This window comes from Schistocerca nitens, chromosome 1, assembly GCF_023898315.1.
Source record: "Schistocerca nitens isolate TAMUIC-IGC-003100 chromosome 1, iqSchNite1.1, whole genome shotgun sequence".
In the NCBI taxonomy this organism is placed as follows: Eukaryota; Metazoa; Arthropoda; class Insecta; order Orthoptera; family Acrididae; genus Schistocerca; species Schistocerca nitens.
Window position 1 is genome coordinate 933,206,150 of NC_064614.1, and position 23,696 is coordinate 933,229,845.

A 23,696-nucleotide genomic window follows, 5' to 3' on the forward strand; every position below is an offset into this window, starting at 1 on the left:
ACACTAAGTTCAGCACCGGCCAATGATGTGACAGCATCTTTGCCCAATTTCAGTATCATAGCTAAACCATGCCCTATCCACGTTGCGAGTATCATTGCGAACACCGATAGATGACTGAGCAATGCGTACATTAAATCTTAGTTCTCGAACACATATCATCAATGTATATGAGACAGCGCTCTACATATTTCTATCACCTCCAGCATGGTCTTTAATTTACGATCTATCTCTCAGCGTATGGGAGTCACAGAGAACTGTCGCTGTATTAAGGTGAAAGATCATCCTCACACTATCATTGACCAACCAGCCCTGCAGCACAGTTAGCGAGTTAATCTGCAACCGACCATAAGAAGACCTCTACACTCCACGTCTCGTGAATGAATTGAGCTTTCCGTGTCCTAACCCGTCCAAGTGCACGAGATTTCTCGAGATGCGACCATGTCGAGGAGCTTAGCACCCCTTATCGATGCATAGTAACAGATTCCAAAGTGCGGTCATATAATAGCAGACAGTTAAGAAGAACAACAAAGGATTGATTTTTATATGCAATGGAGCCCCAGACTGATGGAGCTCAACGCATTTTTACGTAAATCAACCAAGCTATCAACTCTAAAGTATTGTTATAGAGCCTAGGATCCGCACCTGGAAGGTATTCCTAAGAGAGACAAAATAAGCACACGCTCTCTTAAGACTACAACATTCTGCACTTAAAAACTGGCCATAATGTTAGATCGCATACATTTCCAACCTATGAGACACACTTTCTTCTTCCCGTTTATCTACGCTGAATTATCTTATCGAACCGTAAAACACTTGCCTTGCATGATACGAGCACAATATAACTTTGTGGAGACGTATAGTGTCCACTGTTCACATCCGATCACGGTTCAGAAATTATACGATGCCTACATCAGGCTTATATATAAAATGATAGATAGTAGCGGGGGATACATCCTGCAAGGAAACAGATAAACGCATAGCAGCAGTGTCCGACGTTACAAGTCATTCCGTCACTAACTCTGTAAACAGCATATCAGTCGGGCAAATCTGTACACAGGGATTGCAGCGCATCTCAAGCTCTTACCGCTAAGCTAGTTATGACCCTGAGGTCTCGATTTTACACCCAACATGCGACAGGGAGATCGCATAAAATCAAAATTTGTTTAGAGGAATGTGTCAAGTTTCATCACACATGAGATGGAAGTCCACTGATGACCGAGAGGTTTACCGCTAACGATCGCAAGTAGACACTGCTTTAAACCACATACGGAACACGTAGCTGTATACGAGTAGAACGCAGGCTATGTCACGTGACCCATGCATTTGGATAGAACACTGGAGAAAAAAAAATTGACCTGCACCTACTTCTCCTACTCTAGAATGAATTAGTCAACCTCTAAATCGTACCTCGTTACAGCTCTTCCTCAATCGACCAAGCCCTCCAGTCTCTGTTATCCTATAACGCAGATGCAAGTAAGTTTAGAGCTGAAACGATCTCTGTACTCCTCAAAAGCACGAAATACAATAGTCAACTTGCGTGTATCACTGATACCTCAATAGACATACAGTATAATACTGATTCAACTGGAAAAAATTGACTACCTCCCTTATCCCCCTTCGTTTCGATCTCAACGTTTTCTCGCATTGCTCTTGTTGGCACATACTTGATCCAATGTACAAACTGTTCGGCGCGAACCAGAACATACCCAAGTACTTCCTCAATTTCCCCGCATTTCGGTGTATATTCGATCAATTTATACCAATTCCCTAGACATTTTTCGCAATTCTATCGCTTTTACGTCAGATCTGTCCCTGCGATCACGACGTAACCGCTCGTTCTGGGTCCTAAAATTGCCTGTAAACTTAACACAGCTGCCAACACCTAGCCCAAATGCACTAATCGGGAGGTGTAATACAGCAGTGTACAGAGTGTGTTTCCGATACTTCGCTCAATGCCGAATACCGTTCAGTTGAGACCTCGATCGTAAGATTTAATTGTAAGTATAATGATAGAAGAAATACGTGAGAGGTTTTCTAGACTGTGATCGTGTACGCAGAGTCAGTGATGGTATTGATTCGCGTTACCATGTTAATAGTAGCAGTCATCCGAAAGCAGAGGCCTGTTGGAGTGTAGGAATGTATCATCGTTTACTTTACCATCTTCTACATGACCGAATAGCGAACTAAGTATGTGCTGGGCGGCTTTCATGATCAAGTGTAGCTTTGAGAAGATGTTGCGTTTGCGGTGGAGCGTTATTCCCTCCCACGTAAATTGTTAGGTCGACTGCTACTGCACATTTGGTGCCTTTATTTAGTTGAGGGAATATCGATTGTGGTGTGTTGGACACGCGTTTGTCTGTTCTCTAGACGTGGGAAAGACCCTAGTTGGTTTGCAAATAATATTGATCATCTGGAATCTGTTACATCACCGACTTCGGTATTCGAGAGTGCAAATATCATTTTACTCTATTTGTTTCTAGTTAGTCAATGGTTTATAGCACACTGCACCTAGCTAAAGTTTGGTGTTTGTGGAGAAATAATTCACAGTCTATATCTTGTGCATTATGTTGCGATAGCGATCGGGAGCTTACTGCTGTGTGCTTGATATCGAGAAGTACGGCGAACATTGTATAATATTGTGGCGCAAATATGGTTGTTCTTTTAATCGACGAGTCTGGAGATGTCTGTAGAAATGCGAGCAAGAAAACGGAAACAGTAACGTATTTGTGCCGGGGGAAACGAGCCTGTCTTTCACATCAGCTCTGAGAGAGTGACTTCGGTTCGCTGATGTAAACGGATGATTTGGTATGGTGGGGGATATGAATTGCGTATTTACTAGATCGAGACAGTACTCGGTGATATATTCCCTGGATGGAAATCGGTTTGACACTCCAATATTCTTGAGAGTATTGCATGTATTTGATGACCTGTAGACAACTTTCCATTCTTTAGTTGTCGGTGCAAAATGGTGATCAGTGTAAAATAGTTTACTACCACTGAGTGCAGCGGGGGCGTTCGGCTGCAGCTCACAGTTGCGCTCCCGCCTGATCACGTCAACATGTGTGTGTAGGTGAACACGTATTTGGATAAGAATTTCTCATGTGTTACGTTTGAATGGGGGTGCCGCCACCTCATGCTTGTGAAAGCCGAGCAGGGGCTGTGCGCGGTTTGACATCTGTCGGATGCATTACTTATCGCTACCTCCTGTGTACTCTACTGGACAGGTGGCGGTGGACTGTGCTTGCACGTGTTGATTGCATTATCTCGCGACCAGCTCTGTAGACCCTGCTATGCGCTATTTGGATAGTTTACGAGTACTGAGCGTGTCTACACATCAGTGTGAAGAATTATTTAGGAGCAGTTTGCTATGTGTACTGAAATTACGAGTTGGTTGCGTGTCTGTGGGCTGTGCAACATGACCCCGGGCACATCAGAGTGGATGTTTTGTATGAGTGTGATAGATATACTCTGTCCTTAAATAAGTTGTTTCAAAATAAATAGAGTGCACTCCATCCTTACTCTCCCCAGCAGGCCAGAGCAAGCTGAGTCGTTTTCCCGCCGTTTTCCCTCACCAACTTGGTATACGTCACGAAAAGTACGACAGCGTCCTCTGCTGGTGCTACCGAGTACTAGACCTCGTGGAGAACACACTGTTTGCACCATCATGGATACCTGTACTCGTGTCATCAGCTGGTGCCACGGAGGTGTCGTCTGGCGACGATTAAATTTACTAAGACAGTTGGGGTCTGGAGCTCGTGGTGAACCCACTAGGTGGCGCCATCTGAGATTACAGTACTTGCGTCATCACCTGACATCACTACAGCGTCGTATAGTGGCATCGATATGAACTAAGTCAGTTGGGCTTGGATTCAGTGGCGATTACACTGGGTGGTGGTGCTGCCTCTAATTCTTTATATAAAGGCTGGTGTATGATTTCGACGGTTGACGATTAGCAAGCAGAGTGTTTTACACTCCTGGAAATGGAAAAAAGAACACATTGACACCGGTGTGTCAGACCCACCATACTTGCTCCGGACACTGCGAGAGGGCTGTACAAGCAATGATCACACGCACGGCACAGCGGACACACCAGGAACCGCGGTGTTGGCCGTCGAATGGCGCTAGCTGCGCAGCATTTGTGCACCGCCGCCGTCAGTGTCAGCCAGTTTGCCGTGGCATACGGAGCTCCATCGCAGTCTTTAACACTGGTAGCATGCCGCGACAGCGTGGACGTGAACCGTATGTGCAGTTGACGGACTTCGAGCGAGGGCGTATAGTGGGCATGCGGGAGGCCGGGTGGACGTACCGCCGAATTGCTCAACACGTGGGGCGTGAGGTCTCCACAGTACATCGATGTTGTCGCCAGTGATCGGCGGAAGGTGCACGTGCCCGTCGACCTGGGACCGGACCGCAGCGACGCACGGATACACGCCAAGACCGTAGGATCCTACGCAGTGCCGTAGGGGACCGCACCGCCACTTCCCAGCAAATTAGGGACACTGTTGCTCCTGGGGTATCGGCGAGGACCATTCGCAACCGTCTCCATGAAGCTGGGCTACGGTCCCGCACACCGTTAGGCCGTCTTCCGCTCACGCCCCAACATCGTGCAGCCCGCCTCCAGTGGTGTCGCGACAGGCGTGAATGGAGGGACGAATGGAGACGTGTCGTCTTCAGCGATGAGAGTCGCTTCTGCCTTGGTGCCAATGATGGTCGTATGCGTGTTTGGCGCCGTGCAGGTGAGCGCCACAATCAGGACTGCATACGACCGAGGCACACAGGGCCAACACCCGGCATCATGGTGTGGGGAGCGATCTCCTACACTGGCCGTACACCACTGGTGATCGTCGAGGGGACACTGAATAGTGCACGGTACATCCAAACCGTCATCGAACCCATCGTTCTACCATTCCTAGACCGGCAAGGGAACTTGCTGTTCCAACAGGACAATGCACGTCCGCATGTATCCCGTGCCACCCAACGTGCTCTAGAAGGTGTAAGTCAACTACCCTGGCCAGCAAGATCTCCGGATCTGTCCCCCATTGAGCATGTTTGGGACTGGATGAAGCGTCGTCTCACGCGGTCTGCACGTCCAGCACGAACGCTGGTCCAACTGAGGCGCCAGGTGGAAATGGCATGGCAAGCCGTTCCACAGGACTACATCCAGCATCTCTACGATCGTCTCCATGGGAGAATAGCAGCTTGCATTGCTGCGAAAGGTGGATATACACTGTACTAGTGCCGACATTGTGCATGCTCTGTTGCCTGTGTCTATGTGCCTGTGGTTCTGTCAGTGTGATCATGTGATGTATCTGACCCCAGGAATGTGTCAATAAAGTTTCCCCTTCCTGGGACAATGAATTCACGGTGTTCTTATTTCAATTTCCAGGAGTGTAGATGGATTATTATTTTGACAATTTAAGAGTTGTTTGGCTATCTGGACATAAATGCACTGCATTATTTACGAGTGGTTCGCATGTCTTTAGGCTGTGCAATGCGTTATTTTTTATGGTTTACAATTAGCAAGTGTGTGTTTAGAGCCTTATACATGGGTTATGTAGGAGTAGTTTGCAGGTCTGTATGCTGTGGGGCATGTCAGAGCGTGTGTTCTGTTGATACATATACTCAATCCCTAAATAAACTGCGCCGGCGGGAGTGGCCGAGCGGTTCTAGGCGCAACAGTTTGGAGCTGAGCGACCGCTATGGTCGCAGGTTCGAATCCTGCCTCGGGCATGGATGTTTGTGATGTCCTTAGGTTAGGTTTAAGTAGTTCTAAGTTATAGGGGACTAATGGCCTCAGCAGTTAAGTCCCATAGTGCTCAGAGCCATTGGAACCATTAAATAAATTGCCCCCCCCCCCAAATAAATAAAGTACACTCCTTCCTCTCTCCATCAGCCTAGTGCAGACTGAGTCCTTTTACCAGCAACTCCTAGGAAGAGGTTGCATGCTGGAGGCTTAGGTTAGTGGTGGTGAGCTTCGTTTGCAACAATTTTCTTAGGTTGGTACCAAAAGCAGAAATGACCTTTCTTTACAGCCAGAATTCAAACTCGGCGCCAGTTCCTAGGAAGAGGTGGCGGTCTGGACCTTGAAAAGTAGTTGAAACTAGGTAGTTGAAAGTATAGCGAACCCCTTTTCTTACCTGCTTTAAATTGGTTCAATAGCGAAGACAAGTACTTTTTTCCAGCCATTTTCCTTGCTTAGTAGAGATAAATAATTGTGACGAATTATCTTGTTGGAATTTGAACTTGGCGCCATTTTTGGGAGGGAGGGGTTAGTTTAGTTGAGGTAGGCCAAGTGTCCTATCTTCCCACCAAAATCCACCATCTTGGATTATGTCACAGATGAGGGCACCCTCTGGTGGTGGTGTTGTGTACTAAGTCAGTTGGAGTCCAGACCCAGTGGCGAACACACATGCTTGAAATTGGTTAAATAATAAAGACAAGTCCTTATTTCCCGCCATTTTCTTTGCTTAGTAGAGATAAGAGTTGTGTGGTGCATTATCCTGCTGGAATTTGAACTTTGCACCATTTTCTGGGGGAGGGAGGCGTGGCACTTTCCTGCGAAAATTCAAACTCGCCGCCAAAATCCGCAATCTTGATTGGCGTCGGTGGGGGTGTGTCAGTGACGGCACGGCCGTCATCTTGATTGACGTCACTGGGGGGAGTGTTTGTGACGTCACGGCCGCCATCTTGGATGACGTCACTGGGGGTGTGTCTGTGACGTCATAGCCCCACATTTTCGATAACGGTACTTCGGGGCACAATCTGTGTTGTTCCAATATTCACAGTATCTGGAGCATGCCGATGTAGCTGATACTGATCGGCTACTGTTGAGGAGTGTTGTAGAAACCCCACCGAGCCTCTTTAAACTGGATATGGGTGGAAAAACATGACAGGGTGTAAACTTGTAGTGGGAATGTCACAGAAACCTAACTATGAAAGAAAGTTAGTTATTCATGTATGATATCAGCAAAATGCTTTTCAGATGGCAACTACTCATATTTCACCTCATTTAAGGCTCTGCATTATTTTAACAATACATTGTTCCAAAAGCTGTGGCTATAGTATTGAGGCTTCATAGATTTCACAACCCATGATGGGAAAGAGAAAAAGAGTTTTAATAGCAGCAAATAAAAATCTGCCATAAGTTGAAGCAGTTTGAAGATGTGTAGAAATATTGTACAGTCTCTGTATAGCGATTGGCAACCTGCTTAGCTGGGTGGTAACGTGCTCGGTTCCCATGCAAGAGAACCTATGTTCGATTCCCGGCCGGGTTGGAGATTTTCTCCTCTCGGGCACTGGGTGTTACCCTATCGTCATCATTCTTTCATCCTCATGGGCAAGTCGCCCAATCTGGCGTCGACTGAAACAAGACTTGCACTTGGCGGCCGAACTTACCCGGATGAGGCCTCGTGGCCAACGATGCCATACACTCATTTCATTTCATTTTGTATAGTGATTGATGGTGTAGCAATTGCGCATTAATATCCGCCCAATGGTCTCACAATTGTGTAATGTACGACTGTTCTCGGATTAAGTCAGACAGATTCGTGAAGAATATCAAACTACTTTTCCACTGTAGCTGCACTATGTTTTAATACATTATTTCACCGTGACTCTGCCCTCAGATCATTCTCAAGCGTGGTATATGAATTGGTATGTTGTTGTTGTTGTGGTCTTCAGTCCTGAGACTGGTTTGATGCAGCTCTCCATGCTAATCTATCCCGTGCAAGTTCCTTCATCTCCCAGTACCTACTGCAACCTACATCCTTCTGAATCTGCTTAGTGTATTCATCTCTTGGTCTCCCTCTACGATTTTTACCCTCCATGCTGCCCTCCAGTGCTAAATTAGTGACCCCTTGATGCCTCAGGACATGTCCTACCAACCGATCCCTTCTTCTAGTCAAGTTGTGCCACAAACTTCTCTTCTCCCCAATCCTATTCAATACCTCCTCATTAGTTACGTGATCTACCCACCTAATCTTCAACATTCTTCTGTAGCACCACATTTCGAAAGCTTCTATTCTCTTCTTGTCCAAACTATTTTTTGTCCATGTTTCACTTCCATACATGGCTACACTCCATACAAATACTTTCAGAAATGACTTCCTGACACTTAAATCTATACTCGATGTTAACAAATTTCTCTTCTTCAGAAACGCTTTCCTTGCCATTGCCAGTCTACATTTTATATCCTCTCTACCTCGACCATCATCAGTTAGTTTGCTCCCTAGATAGCAAAACTCATTAACTACTTTAAGCATCTCATTTCCTAATCTAATTCCCTCAGCATCACCCGACTTAATTCGACTACATTCCATTATCCTCGTTTTGCTTTTGTTGATGTTCATCTTATATCCTGCTTTCAAGACACTGTCCATCCCGTTCAACTGCTCTTCCAAGTCCTTTGCCGTCTCTGACAGAATTACAATGTCATTTGCGAACCTCAAAGTTTTTATTTCTTCTCCCTGGATTTTAATACCCACTTCAAACTTTTCTTTTATTTCCTTTACTGCTTGCTCAATATACAGATTGAATAACATCGGGGATAGGCTACAACCCTGTCTCACTCCCTTCCCAACCACTGCTTCCCTTTCTTGCCCCTCGACTCTTATAACTGCCATCTGGTTTCTGTACAAATTGTAAATAGCCTTTCGCTCCCTGTATTTTACCCCTGCCACCTTTAGAATTTGAAAGAGAGTATTCCAGTCAACATTGTCAAAAGCTTTCTCTAAGTCTACAAATGCTAGAAACGTAGGTTTGCCTTTCCTTAATCTTTCTTCTAAGATAAGTCGTAAGGTCAGTATTGCCTCACGTGTTCCAACATTTCTACGGAATCCAAACTGATCTTCCCAGAGGTCGGCTTCTACCAGTTTTTCCATTCGTCTGTAAAGAATTCGCGTTAGTATTTTGCAGCTGTGACTTATTAAACTGATAGTTCGGTAATTTTCACATCTGTCAACACCTGCTTTCTTTGGGATTGGAATTATTATATTCTTCTTGAAGTCTGAGGATATTTCACTTGTCTCGTACATCTTGCTCACCAGATTGTAGAGTTTTGTCAGGACTGGCTCTCCCAAGGCCGTCAGTAGTTCTAATGGAATGTTGTCTACTCCCGGGGCCTTGTTTCGACTCAGGTCTTTCAGTGCTCTGTCAAGCTCTTCACGCAGTATCGTATCTCCCATTTCATCTTCATCATGAATTGGTATAAGTAACATAATTATTTACAGTTTGACATCTGTAGCATGAAAGTACAGAACCAAGTGGTACGCAGCTACATTTGAATGAGAGACGTGAACTGTTTACTACCAAGCGCGAGACATGCAAGGCACACTGCCCAGCACCTGCCCATTGCAAACATCAACACGAACCAAATGTTTAAGAATATCACAAATTATCTCTTCCAACAAGACCCAGCAAATGATTTCAGCAGAGAGGTGCTGGATCAACTTAGAGGGACGAAGTTTCGAAGATCAAGAGTTACATAATGTCTTCGTGCTTATTTGGAAGTTAAGAAGTTGATAAATGTAATATGAACGGATAAATATTTTACGAATTAATGATGGGAGATATAATGGTCATGATGAAAATATGAACAGCGCTAATTACCACACTCGAACGCGGAATACAGCTGTAGGTTTATGGTCCGGTTGGTCCGTTTGTGGTCACCACGAACAGCGAACATTTCCACTTAGTTTACAGTTTCGTGTTTATCACAGTCTTGGCAGTCCATGTGCAGTAACACGGCGAGGCTTATCGAGAAAATGTGAGCACGTCTGCGTCATAAAAGTAGTTCAGTTGTGCTGTGGGCGCAGTTGGCAGCCAGCGGTGACGATGGCGCCGTCCATCCTTCCTGGAGCCGTAGCCCTTCTGGCCGCGCTGTTCTATCCAGCAGCGGCCAATCGTAAGTGCTGCCGAGCCAACCCCTGCTCTAAAAGCAGGCCGTATTAGTTATTGCACGTTTTCTGAACGAGCTCTGAGACAGAACTGGTATTGTTAAATGCAAGCCTAAATAAGTGCTGCTTCTTTTGCGTAATGTGCCGTCATCCTGAGTCACGCACCTCCGCTATCTGAAGACCATGCCAAATTAGTAAATGCAGTTCTTGCATTCCATCTCTAACGTCCTCATCCTTGGTAGGACGTTAAACTCCAACACCCCTTCCTTGTTTTCTTAGACCACAGTGTGCTGGACTTCAGTAGTTGATTGTTATATATATGTAAGTGTATTTGGTAGTTCTTTTAAGTGTTATTAAAGTCGCGTATAATTTAGTTCGGAATTAGAAAGGCAACAATGCACAAGAACTTATTAAGACTCGATCAGTGCCTAGACACGAAACAGCCGGAGGGTACTCAGTAACTTAGATACATTTAGTGTAGTTACTTTCTGAGAGGTCCATGAGATTTTGAATGTACGAGGTGCATTCAAGTTCTAAGGCCTCCGATTTTTTTTTTCTAATTAACTACTCACCCGAAATCGATGAAACTGGCGTTACTTCTCGACGTAATCGCCCTGCAGACGTACACATTTTTCACAACGCTGACGCCATGATTCCATAGCAGCGGCGAAGGCTTCTTTAGGAGTCTGTTTTGACCACTGGAAAATCGCTGAGGCAATAGCAGCACGGCTGGTGAATGTGTGGCCACGGAGAGTGTCTTTCATTGTTGGAAAAAGCCAAAAGTCACTAGGAGCCAGGTCAGATGAGTAGGGACCATGAGGAATCACTTCAAAGTTGTTATCACGAAGAAACTGTTGTGTAACGTTAGATCGATGTGCGGGTGCGTTGTCTTGGTGAAACAGCACACGCGCAGCCCTTCCCGGACGTTTTTGTTGCAGTGCAGAACGGAATTTGTTCTTCAAAACATTTTTGTAGGATGCACCTGTTACCGTAGTGCCCTTTGGAACGCAATGGGTAAGGATTACGCCCTCGCTGTCCCAGAACATGGACACCATCATTTTTTCAGCACTGTCGGTTACCCGAAATTTTTTTGGTGGCGGTGAATCTGTGTGCTTCCATTGAGCTGACTGGCGCTTTGTTTCTGGATAGAAAAAATGGCATCCACGTCTCATCCATTGTCACAACCAACGAAAAGAAGGTCCCATTCATGCAGTCGTTGCGCGTCAACATTGCTTGGCAACATGCCACACGGGCAGCCATTTGGTCGTCCGTCAGCATTCGTGGCACCCACCTGGATGACACTTTTCGCATTTTCAGGTCTTCATGCAGGATTGTGTGCACAGAACCCACAGAAATGCCAACTCTGGAGGTGATCTGTTCAACAGTCATTCGGCGATCCCCCAAAACAATCTCTCCACTTTCTCGATCATGTCGTCAGACCGGCTTGTGCGAGCCTGAGGTTGTTTCGGTTTGTTGTCACACGATGTTCTGCCTTCATTAAACTGTCGCACCCACGAACGCACTTTCGACACATCCATAACTCCATCACCACATGTCTCCTTCAACTGTCGATGAATTTCAATTGGTTTCACACCACGCAAATTCAGAAAACGAATGATTGCACGCTGTTCAAGTAAGGAAAACGTCGCCATTTTAAGTATTTAAAACAGTTCTCATTCTCGCCGCTGGCGGTAAAATTCCATCTGCCGTACAGTGCTGCCGTCTCTGGGACGTATTGACAATGAACGCGGCCTCATTTTAAAACAATGCGCATGTTTCTATCTCTTTCCAGTCCGGAGAAAAAAAATCGGAGGCCTTAGAACTTGAATGCACCTCGTACATGGATTACGTGTTGAATGGTCGTACATAGATGGAGTGGTCGGGCCTGGTGGTCCAGCTTACGAAGCTCGTGCATGCAAATCGAAAGATGGGCTATTTGAATCCAGTCTTAGCACGAAATAGTTCATTCTGGCTTCTGTCCTTCACCTCTCAGTTGGGGAAACTCTCGCTGGGAACGACTTATCTGCTAGATTCAGAGACATTTAAATGATAACATCTTGGCATATTCGCTCTATTTTACTTGTTGGTATTAGTACCCATATCACGTGACGTAATGCATCGCGTAAAGTAACATCATACGTGATGTCCTTCGTGTAGGAACAAATCCATTCACAGAAATTTTATCCTCCAGAAAAACTATATAGCCATATGACATTATATATTATTTACTGTGGCTGGCGAATCTACTGGATTTTGGGCACAGGATCATGGGCTTAAGCCTATGAGTTGCAAGACGCAGGTGTGCCAACACCATGCAGCTAAGAGCCCTCATTGGGCTGTGGAAGTACAGTTAACTCGTAAAAAAGCGCGTATATGTCAAGATTATCTTGATTTAAATGTCTTTGATGCTGCCTGCCAAGTCTGAAAGCTAATTCGCTTCTTTTACATCTCTAATTCCACCTACGACATGTTCACCTTTTTGTGCTATGAAAGGAGCATTTTTCACTTTGATTTCCAACTCTTACTCTTATATAATTCTGACATTAGACAGCCATAGGTGATGCTGTATAGGTTTTTTAGTGTCTTTCGAAGCATGTTGCTTATATCGTGGGAACGAATAAAACTTTCACAAAACAACAGGACGACCATTAATTATATGCGTCTACCTTCCTACAAAATTTTAACTGATTCCCACACGAAACGTGGAATTGGTGCGCGTAAAAACATCACAAAACACTTATTTTCTGCATGTAAAATCCGAATGAGGCTATATTTTTTAAAAGCAAGTTTTCAGTTTTATTGTAAGAATCATTTATACCGTTCCCGCGCATTCAGTTCATGTAAGAGCTATTTTTACGTGCTACATTTAGCTCGACTTTAAACCACCGTATTTCAACAATGGGTAAAGATTACTTGACAAAAAAATATCATTTTGAGTTTATCCATCTATCTATCTTAATACAAAGTCTGAACCAATCCATTCAGATTTAAAATAGAAGCAGTGCGCTTCAAAAACTTCCCAGGGAAATAGGTTTTTGACACTGCGAATGGTCCATATACAAATGGCGCCGTTAGCAGAGAATCAATTTCACATCTTTTGCAAAAGAAATTAATCGATTTACACAATTTACCTGGACTCCAACGGATTGTTATTCAAAAGTGGCTGCAGTAAGATGTTCGAAAGGCTATACAAATGGCAGCTGGTCCGGTATAAACCAAAAACGTTGTACCCCAAGTTTCTAGCTGAAATAGGAACCGAGCAGCAAGACCTCCTAAAACAGCTGTTCTGTGCGCGGTCTTCTCAAACATATATGTTACAACCCTTCCGCACCGACGATTATAGATTAGGTCTAGTTTCTGATCTTCAGCTGGTGACGAGTACACGAAAATTTCATTTTATTGTGCTCATTTTGCTGTATGAAACATTTTGTTTTCCTATAGGTAATGTTCTGTTTGTAATAGAGAGCTACTTTTGTGTCAGACGTCTTGTAATAAATATAAAGAAGGCAGGACTTCATTAAATAGTAATAAATAAAGACTGGGACCAAAGGATATAGGTGATCTAAACTCGCTTTTTGAGAATATCTGGAAAATGAAAAAGATTTTAGAAGAATGTAAACAGCATTAATCTAACACTACATAGAAATGGTTACAAACGGAAGGTGAACAACTGCAGGGAAGTTTCAAGTATCTCCGAGGAGTACAAAATACTACGAAAAATTTTCCTGAACAGAGCTGAAGAAATTTTAGGTAAACAGCAGGTATAACTGGATGGTTAGCGAAAGCGAATATCATGCACAGAACAGATTTTTAACTTAAAATTAATAATTTGCAACGGGATGTTAACCAGAAAACCTGTAATAGAATTATTTGTTGATTTGCAAAAAAATATTTGTTTCTGTAGACAGAGAACGAACAGAAAGAACGTTAGAGAGTAAGACGCTAAAGCAATGTTATGAAGTATAATTCATATTACTCTAACAAATGCGATATCTAAAATGAAATCTGTGTTAGAAATTTTTCAGACATTTGAAATAATAAGTAGTGCTAGACAAGGGGATGGTATATAACATTTTCTCTTCAACTATGTTTTAGATAAACATCCAAGAATCTGATATTTGGAGTTAAAAATACTAAAATTGAAGTAGTAATTCTGGAAAGGAAATCAAGCGGAATTAGACTGATCTACCTGGCTTTTGGAGACGATTTTCCACAACTGATAGAAGTTATTAGTCAAATAAATCTTTTGCGAGAAAAAATTGAATAGGCCTGGTCTCAGAATTTCAGCTGAAAACGCAGATTTCATGGCAAATATAAAGAATGCACCAAAACATGTAGCAGCACAACCAGGTAAAACAGTGCTATTTACTACATTTAAGTATGTGCAATAGACGTGAGAATTAATCAAATGGTAGCAGTAAATAGTTTAACTAAAAATATCTACAACAGGAGACGCATACCGGAAACCAAAACTAAAGCGCTATACAGTAGTAGGACAAGAATATTTAAATGCATGCGAATGCTTAATGATGAACGACAACAGATACTTGGAAAACGTGTTAGCAGAAATGTAAAGGGTACGCACCGGTCAGGAACATCAACCTACCCGTCAGGCAGCAGGCGCTGTTGGCGACTCCTACCGATGACTCTTGCAGACCCAGCCCTGTCGCCGTGGCCGTCGTGCGACCTGCTGTACAACTGGTACTGGTGTCGGGGCCACCACGATGGCGGCATCATCTGCGAGGTGAACGTGAAGCGCGGCTCCGTCGAGCCGCTAGCCCCACTCTGGACGCGCTCCATTGCGACGGGCAACCAGGACCACAACACAGGTACGTGTTCTGTCTTAAACTTTGGAAGAGTCTAAGAGAGCTAGTTTCTCTACTTCCACAAACCACATACCCGGCGCGTAATGTATAATACTCATTTGCTGTTTGACTTCACTATTGTGTCGCATGGCACCAGCGAATCCATTTCCCACTAACTTCAAGAAAAATCGCTAGCCTGCTGGGAAGGACAAACTTGATCAGCATTCCTCTTTACCTGATGAAGGATGCATGTAACTGTGGCTGAAACTTCTGTCGTTTTCTTTCGATTACGACACATTGAAACCAAAAGAAATTTTATTTAAATTGACTCATGTCCCGAAGACAATGCTTCAATTATTTACTGCGCTGAATTGAAATAAAATATCAATATGTTTTCATATTTATCGTATGGCAATACAGACACATAAGAAACAAACAGACAAATCACTAATATAACAAACGTTAATAATTGCAAACCAAAATTACTAATACAACAAAGTTTACCGATTACAAACAAACATCAAGTCTATTAATATACTCTATCAACTCTGGAGTTGCGAGCAGGAAGTCGTCTTGGCTCCCATTATAGGCTTTTCTGCAACACTCTTCAACAATGTGGCTGATGGTCTGACTTTCTCCGCAGTCACACTGAGGGGATGGTATTTTACCCCACTTATACAGGGAGTAAGCACATCTGCCATGACCAGTTCTAATCCTATTTAGAATGGACCACGTTTTGCGTGGTAGGTCAAAACCAGGTGGCTTTTGTGTGATGCAAGGCATGTTATGATTTTGCCATGCATTCCATTTTTCAGACCATGCGTTTGTGATACTGAAACCTTCTTGTACACAGTTCCTTGCTGTTCTTGTTGGCGGGTTCCTAGATCGAAGCCTATTAGTGTTTGCAGCGTCAGTGTCTTGGTGGATTGGCAGGCTTCGATTTCCCATGATGTTTTTGTATTCACGTACAAGGGCGTCAGTAAGTCGCAGGTGTGGGGGCGGGATGTGGCTTAATATTGGGAGCCATTGCGTTGGAGCGGGTTTAATTACCTTAGAGTGTTATGCAACTGGACATCCACCTTTTTTACATGTGGGCTGTTTAGCCAAATCGGAGCACAGTATTCGGCAGCCGAGAATACAAATGCTAAAGCAAAGGTGCGGAGAGTGGAGGTCGTTGCTCCCCAGGTAGTACCACAGAGCTCTTGAATAATGTTGTTTCTTGTCTTTAATTTTTCGTCAGTCTTTGTTAGGTGCTCTTTAAAAGATAGTGTTCTGTCCAGCATCATGCCCAAGTACTTCGGAGTTTTATTATGCCTGAGAACGGTGTTTTCAAATCGAATGTTGAGTTCCTTTCCACCGAGTTTGTTGTTGAGATGGAAGCAACTAACCTCTGTTTTGGAAGCATTTGGTTGACGTCTCCACTTACGGAAATATTCACCCATTGTCTTCAGGTCTTTCGTTAGGATATCCTCAGATGCTTCAATTGTGCTATATCTTGTAGCGAGGGCCCAATCGTCAGCATACCCAAACTTTCTTGATTGTGTTTCCGGCAGGTCTGCAATACAGAGGCTAAACAGCAGTGGTGCAAGCACTGATCCTTGTGGTAAGCCATTCTTTAGTTTTTTGGTGGAGCTGTAGTTACATAATTTGTTCAGAACTGTTGACTGATACATTTAATACTACACGTCCGTTTTGTAACCTGCGCCACGCAAGTAACGAGCAGCCCTTAGTGGCTCAACACGTAAGTTTTCTTTATCTTAAATATCTTTGTGACTAATGCCCTTTTTACATATTTATTGTTTTATAAATGACACATAAGTACTGCCAGTCTTTTACGATGATTCCGTACTTATACCCTATCATACGTTTTTAGTCATAATTCTGTGACCATGTTATAGAATATAGACCATTCTTTGATTTAAATTCTGAGGAAGACACTCCTAGCAGTGTTGAAACCAGATTGATTTGTTAAAAAGAGTGACCGAGGGCTGTTAGTCTTTCAACAGAAAATATAGTGATATCGGTTGCTAGGATCTAGAGTGAAGTCGACGTTCTAACTCAAATCCTCATTACTTCACTGTTCATACTACACGTGATGTCAGATAACGTTCTCCAGGCATTTGACAAACCTAAATCACTCAAAGTCACCCATTTTCAGTCAACTTCTGTCCAGAGGTTTCACTCTTTACACCGCTTGAAGCGTCACTTAGCATCGCTTAAGGAAATGTGTGGCCTTTGAGAAGCTGCTTGATCATTGTACCCCATCTCCCTACACACAGTCATTCTGCTAGCTGGTAGCAAAAAATGAGATGTGCATATACCATACTGGGCCAGGAGTCGCCTTTTGGGGATTTCGTTGGAATGTTGCAAGACTTTATACACTCCTGGAAATTGAAATAAGAACACCGTGAATTCATTGTCCCAGGAAGGGGAAACTTTATTGACACATTCCTGGGGTCAGATACATCACATGATCACACTGACAGAACCACAGGCACATAGACACAGGCAACAGAGCATGCACAATGTCGGCACTAGTACAGTGTATATCCACCTTTCGCAGCAATGCAGGCTGCTATTCTCCCATGGAGACGATCGTAGAGATGCTGGATGTAGTCCTGTGGAACGGCTTGCCATGCCATTTCCACCTGGCGCCTCAGTTGGACCAGCGTTCGTGCTGGACGTGCAGACCGCGTGAGACGACGCTTCATCCAGTCCCAAACATGCTCAATGGGGGACAGATCCGGAGATCTTGCTGGCCAGGGTAGTTGACTTACACCTTCTAGAGCACGTTGGGTGGCACGGGATACATGCGGACGTGCATTGTCCTGTTGGAACAGCAAGTTCCCTTGCCGGTCTAGGAATGGTAGAACGATGGGTTCGATGACGGTTTGGATGTACCGTGCACTATTCAGTGTCCCCTCGACGATCACCAGTGGTGTACGGCCAGTGTAGGAGATCGCTCCCCACACCATGATGCCGGGTGTTGGCCCTGTGTGCCTCGGTCGTATGCAGTCCTGATTGTGGCGCTCACCTGCACGGCGCCAAACACGCATACGACCATCATTGGCACCAAGGCAGAAGCGACTCTCATCGCTGAAGACGACACGTCTCCATTCGTCCCTCCATTCACGCCTGTCGCGACACCACTGGAGGCGGGCTGCACGATGTTGGGGCGTGAGCGGAAGACGGCCTAACGGTGTGCGGGACCGTAGCCCAGCTTCATGGAGACGGTTGCGAATGGTCCTCGCCGATACCCCAGGAGCAACAGTGTCCCTAATTTGCTGGGAAGTGGCGGTGCGGTCCCCTTCGGCACTGTGTAGGATCCTACGGTCTTGGCGTGCATCCGTGCGTCGCTGCGGTCCGGTCCCAGGTCGACGGGCACGTGCACCTTCCGCCGACCACTGGCGACAACATCGATGTACTGTGGAGACCTCACGCCCCACGTGTTGAGCAATTCGGCGGTACGTCCACCCGGCCTCCCGCATGCCCACTATACGCCCTCGCTCAAAGTCCGTCAACTGCACATACGGTTCACGTCCACGCTGTCGCGGCATGCTACCAGTGTTAAAGACTGCGATGGAGCTCCGTATGCCACGGCAAACTGGCTGACACTGACGGCGGCGGTGCACAAATGCTGCGCAGCTAGCGCCATTCGACGGCCAACACCGCGGTTCCTGGTGTGTCCGCTGTGCCGTGCGTGTGATCATTGCTTGTACAGCCCTCTCGCAGTGTCCGGAGCAAGTATGGTGGGTCTAACACACCTGTGTCAATGTGTTCTTTTTTCCATTTCCAGGAGTGTATTTGAAGCCGCTTCGGTGACTTGTGTGTCGATGACGATAAAATACTGATGAGGATAACATACACACCCAGTCCCGAATGGAGAAATTCGCCGACTCTCCGGGAATCGAATGTAGCGTCCTCTCATCGAGAGTCAGCAAGACTAACCACGAGACCACGGTGTGATGACTGCTGTTGGCAATTTGGAACACACGAATGATTCCTTCCACTGAATTCACGCGATTTTTTGCAGTCACTCCTGACAATACTGGATAGTTTCTGTCCGTTAGTACATGAGATCCACCTTGTCTTGGTTTAGGTGTAGTTGTTCCCTCCGTTACCGCTTCAAAAATACACTACTGGCCATTGAAATTGCTACACCACGAAGATGACGCGAAATTTAACCGACAGGAAGAAGATGCAGTGATATGCAAATGATTAGCTTTTCAGAGCATTCACACTAGGTTGGCGCCGATGGCGAGACCTACAACGTGCTGACATGAGGAAAGTTTCCAACCGATTTCTCATACACAAACAGCAGTTGACCGGCGTTGCCTGGTGAAACGTTGTTGTGATGCCTCGTGTAAGGAGGAGAAATGCGTACCATCACGTTTCCGACTTTGATAAAGGTCGCATTGTAGCCTATCACCATTGCGGTTTATCGAATCGCGACATTGCTGCTCGCGTTGGTCGAGATCCAATGACTGTTAGCAGAATATGGAATCGGTGGGTTCAGGAGGGTAATACGGAACGCCGTGCTGGATCCCAACGGCCTCGTATTACTAGCAGTCGAGATGACAGGCATCTTATCCGCACGGCTGTAACGGATCGTGCAGCCACGTCTCGAACCCTGAGTCAACAGATGGGGACGTTTGCAAGACAACAACCATCTGCACGAACAGTTCGACGACGTTTGCAGCAGCATGGACTATCAGCTCGGAGACCATGGTTGCGGTTACCCTTGACGCTGCACCACAGACAGGAGCGCCTGCGATGGTGTACTCAACGACGTACCTGGGTGCACGAATGGAAAAACGTCATTTTTTCGGACGAATCCAGGTTCTGTTTACAGCATCATGATGTTTGCATCCGTGTTTGGCGACATCGCGGTAAACGTACATTCGAAGCGTGTATTCGTCATCGCCATACTGGCGTATCACCCGGCGTGAGTACGGGGTGCCATTGGTTACACGTCTCGGTCACCTCTTGTTCGCATTGACGGCACTTTCAACAGTGGACGTTACATTTCAGATGTGTTACGACCCGTGGACTACTCTCCATTCGATCCGTGTGAAACCCTACATTTCAGCAGGATAATGCACAACCGCATGTTGCAGGTCCTGTACGAGCCTTTCTGGATACAGAAAATGTTCGACTGCTGCCCTGGCCAGCACATTCTCCAGATCTCTCACCAATTGAAAACGTCTGGTCAATGGTGGGCGAGCAACTGGCTCGTCACAATAGGGCAGTCACTACTCTTGATGAACTGTGGTATCGCGTTGAAGCTGCATGGGCAGCTGTACCTGTACACGCCATCCAAGCTCCGTTTGACTCAATGCCCAGGCATATCAAGGCCGTTATTACGGCCAGAGGTGGTTGTTCTGAGTACTGATTTCACAGGATCTATGCACCCAAATTGCGTGAAAATGTAATCACATGTCAGTTCTAGTATAATATATTTGTCCAATGAATATCCGTTTATCATCTGCATTTCTCCTTGGTGTAGCAATTTTAATGTCCAGTAGTGTATATCACTAACAGCCGACTTGAGAAGCTTAAGATGGATTGAAATGTGTCTGATAGATTTGTTATTCACGTGACATCGAATGATTGTCCTCGTTCGAAGACGCTGAGGCGTCCTGATGATGATGATGATGTTTGGCTTATAGGGCGCTCAACTGCGCGGTCATCAGTGCCCGTACAAAGTCCCAATTTTCTCACACAATTTGACGCAATCCAATTGAACCACTGTCACGAATGATGTTGATGATGAAATGATGAGGAAAACACATAACACGGTACCCGGGCTGAGGTGTCCTGAAGGACCCACTCTGCTACTACTACTCTATACTGGGATCATAATACTCTTCCCGCCAACCTTTGGCCGGCCGCAGTGGTCTAGCGGTTCTGGCGCTGCAGTCCGGAACCGCGGGACTGCTACGGTCGCAGGTTCGAATCCTGCCTCGGGCATGGGTGTGTGTGATGTCCTTAGGTTAGTTAGGTTTAAGTAGTTCTAAGTTCTAGGGGACTTATGACCTAAGATGTTGAGTCCCATAGTGCTCAGAGCCATTTGAACCCGCCAACCTTTGTACTATCTGATACGCCTCTCGAGACTTCTAGTGGCCTATTCCGCATTACACAGAGGCGTCCCAGTACAACACATAGGACAGCGCTGCAGAGACTTCCGAATATTATTTCCTGCGACTGCAGCAGAAGAAAGTATCAGTTGTCGACAATATCTGATGATTGTTTCGTAGCTCTTGCAATATTCGTAATCTGTTTTGCCAACATTTCTTTAGCATCGACAAAATCAAACCTAACAGTACAGAACGTAACTAATAGTTGACTGATTTTCCTTATAACGTAGAAATTTCCGTCTATAGTGGAGCTAGAGGCACCGCGAATCATCTGAATGCTAAATCATTGGCCATCATAACTTCCTCATATGAAAGTGATGCTCTGTTACCAGCTACCCATCTACAAAAATTCGTTGACAGATTTTGTTCTCATACTATATAGCCTCTTTTAAAAGGAATAAAAATGGTGTTTTATATCGGACATGCATTTCTTTTCACAGGACATGATGACTTCGGTTTCATATACAATTATATCAACTACGCAGGGCAAATAAAATTATCCCTGAGATATTGCTCCAAATCGGACAGAACATGGTCAGAACCACTTGAATGGCATCATAAAGGTAATAACTATTCACGTTTGTTTAATATGGCATGCTAAACAAAATATTGATGATATTAGTGATAACAGCTTAACGTGGATTTTATTGTTTATTGATAAACATATAAAAATAACGTTCACTAACTCAAACATTCACATCAGTTTACATACCCAATAACGTGGGCTGCAACAACAGGCAGATCGTAAGCAATACGACACTTCGTAACAAGGTGGAAGGTGGATTATGTTTACTCTTATGAATTCTCTGTGGGCGTGACGTGTATATAAATCTCGTATGCAAGAGAAGATCAAATTGTTTGTTCTTATGTGCAAGTTTGTTTTGAATATGAGTGCCTACAGAACGTATGTTTGTGAATACGCGTGTTTCATATATAATCTTTTTAAATATTTTTATTTGCGAAATGTGCCATAGTCCATATGGTAAATGAAGAGCCCTAACACATGACATTGACTAGAAGAAGGGATCGGTTGGTAGGACATGTTCTGAGGCATCAAGGGATCACCAATTTAGTACTGGAGGGCAGCGTGGAGGATAAAAATCGTAGAGGGACACCAAGAGATGAATACATTAAGCAGATTCAGAAGGATGTAGGTTGCAGTAGGTACTGGGAGATGAAGAAGCTTGCACAGAATAGAGTAGCATGGAGAGCTGCATCAAACCAGTCTCAGGACTGAAGACCACGACAACAACAACAACAACACATGGCAGTACTCTGGTGATGTATTAAGCGCGAGATGCAAAAGTCGGCCGTCAGTATTGCCTGCAAGCTTTGGCCTTCGATCACTGTGGCAACACTGAGGCGTTGGTGTTGGAACTTAAACAAAATTGCTTGTGGTAGTAAGCCAAGCAGCTACGCCTTTCCGACTTCGTCAGTCTGCGATCTTCTTTCACCGTTGGTATTACAGCAGTTGTTCTCTTGTGCCTATTTTCGACTGGTAAACGTAATAAGGTTATCACGTAGCGAAGGCCATTCTGACACATCATAAGTGGTACCCTTATCGAAATACGATTTGTGACAAATTATAACACAAGTGAAGGTCGAGTTTCCTTTTATATGACTAATACTAATAACATTTAATGGTCTGGGATACTGAAACAATTACTAATTATTAAAGGAAGCATGCATACATTATCTGCGTTTGATAGCACTTGGGAAAATAAGTGAAAGATTTAGCAATACAAAAGTACGCAGGTATGACATTATCGAAACTCTGATGACAACGCAGAGGATAATTTAACTGAACGTTTTTATCATCCTGCAATGTACATTGTTTGAAAAGGGCGATATTAATAATACACAGTTTAGTGAAGATAACCGACACTATCACTACTAAGGATATAGCTAGTCTCTCTGGCCGGCCTCTGTGGCCGAACGGTTCTAGGCCCTTCAGTCTGGAACCGCGCGACCGCTACGGTCGCAGGTTCGAATCCTGCCTCGGGCATGGATGTGTGTGATGTCTATAGGTTACGTAGGTTTAAGTAGTTCTAAGTTCTAGGGGACTGATGACCTCAGATGTTAAGTCCCATAGTGTTCAGAGCCATTTTTTTTAGTCTCTCTGCGTGTAAGAGTATCGTAACACAAAGATATGCAGGTGGGTACCATACAGTATCCGTATCAAAAATGGTTAGCTCTGTTTCTCTGGTTCCTTATTCCATGTTGCGATTTGCGTTAGCACACTGGACTCGCATTCGGGAGGACGACGGTTCAATCCCGTCTCCAGCCATCCTGATTTAGGTTTTCCGTGATTTCCCCAAATCGTTTCAGGCAAATGCCGGGATGGTTCCTTTGAAAGGGCACGGCTGATTTCCTTCCTCATCCTTCCCTAACCCGAGCTTGTGCTCCGTCTCTAATGACCTCGTTGTCGACGAGACGTTAAAAAAACACTAACCTAACCTAACGATTTGCGATTTTTTTTACTTAGCAGATTTAAAGAGTGTTAATGAAACTTCACTCGCAAATGAGAATTGTGAAAATAAAGTTGTATTTAGACATTGATTGACATTAATATTCAGTTTCAATTAGCCACACAGCTACAAAGATCTTCAATAACAGTTTTACAATTATACACAGCTATATAAACTGAAGCGCCGAAGAAACTGGTATACAGAGATATGTAAACAAGCGGAATACGGTGATGCGGTCGGCAACGCCTGTATAAGCCGATCCGTCAAAACATCAAATCTCCGACACCGCTGCGGTATGAAAAAGATCCTTCAAGAACGGGACCGACGACGACTGAAGAGAATCGTTCAACGAGACAGAAGTGCAACCATTCCGAAAATTGCTGCAGATCTGAA

At 44.7% G+C, this 23,696-nt stretch overlaps 1 protein-coding gene across 1 annotated transcript in view; it reads right to left on the reverse strand.

Annotated features, from left to right (window-relative positions):
• The window catches only part of LOC126213050 (uncharacterized), a 65,682-nt gene extending 50,989 nt beyond the window's left edge, over positions 1-14,693 (reverse strand). The window contains exon 1 of the mRNA XM_049940660.1: positions 14,534-14,693. Coding sequence (XP_049796617.1) covers positions 14,534-14,693 — 160 coding nt within the window. The remainder of the gene's footprint in view (positions 1-14,533) is intronic.
• Positions 14,694-23,696: the final 9,003 nt, after the last annotated feature.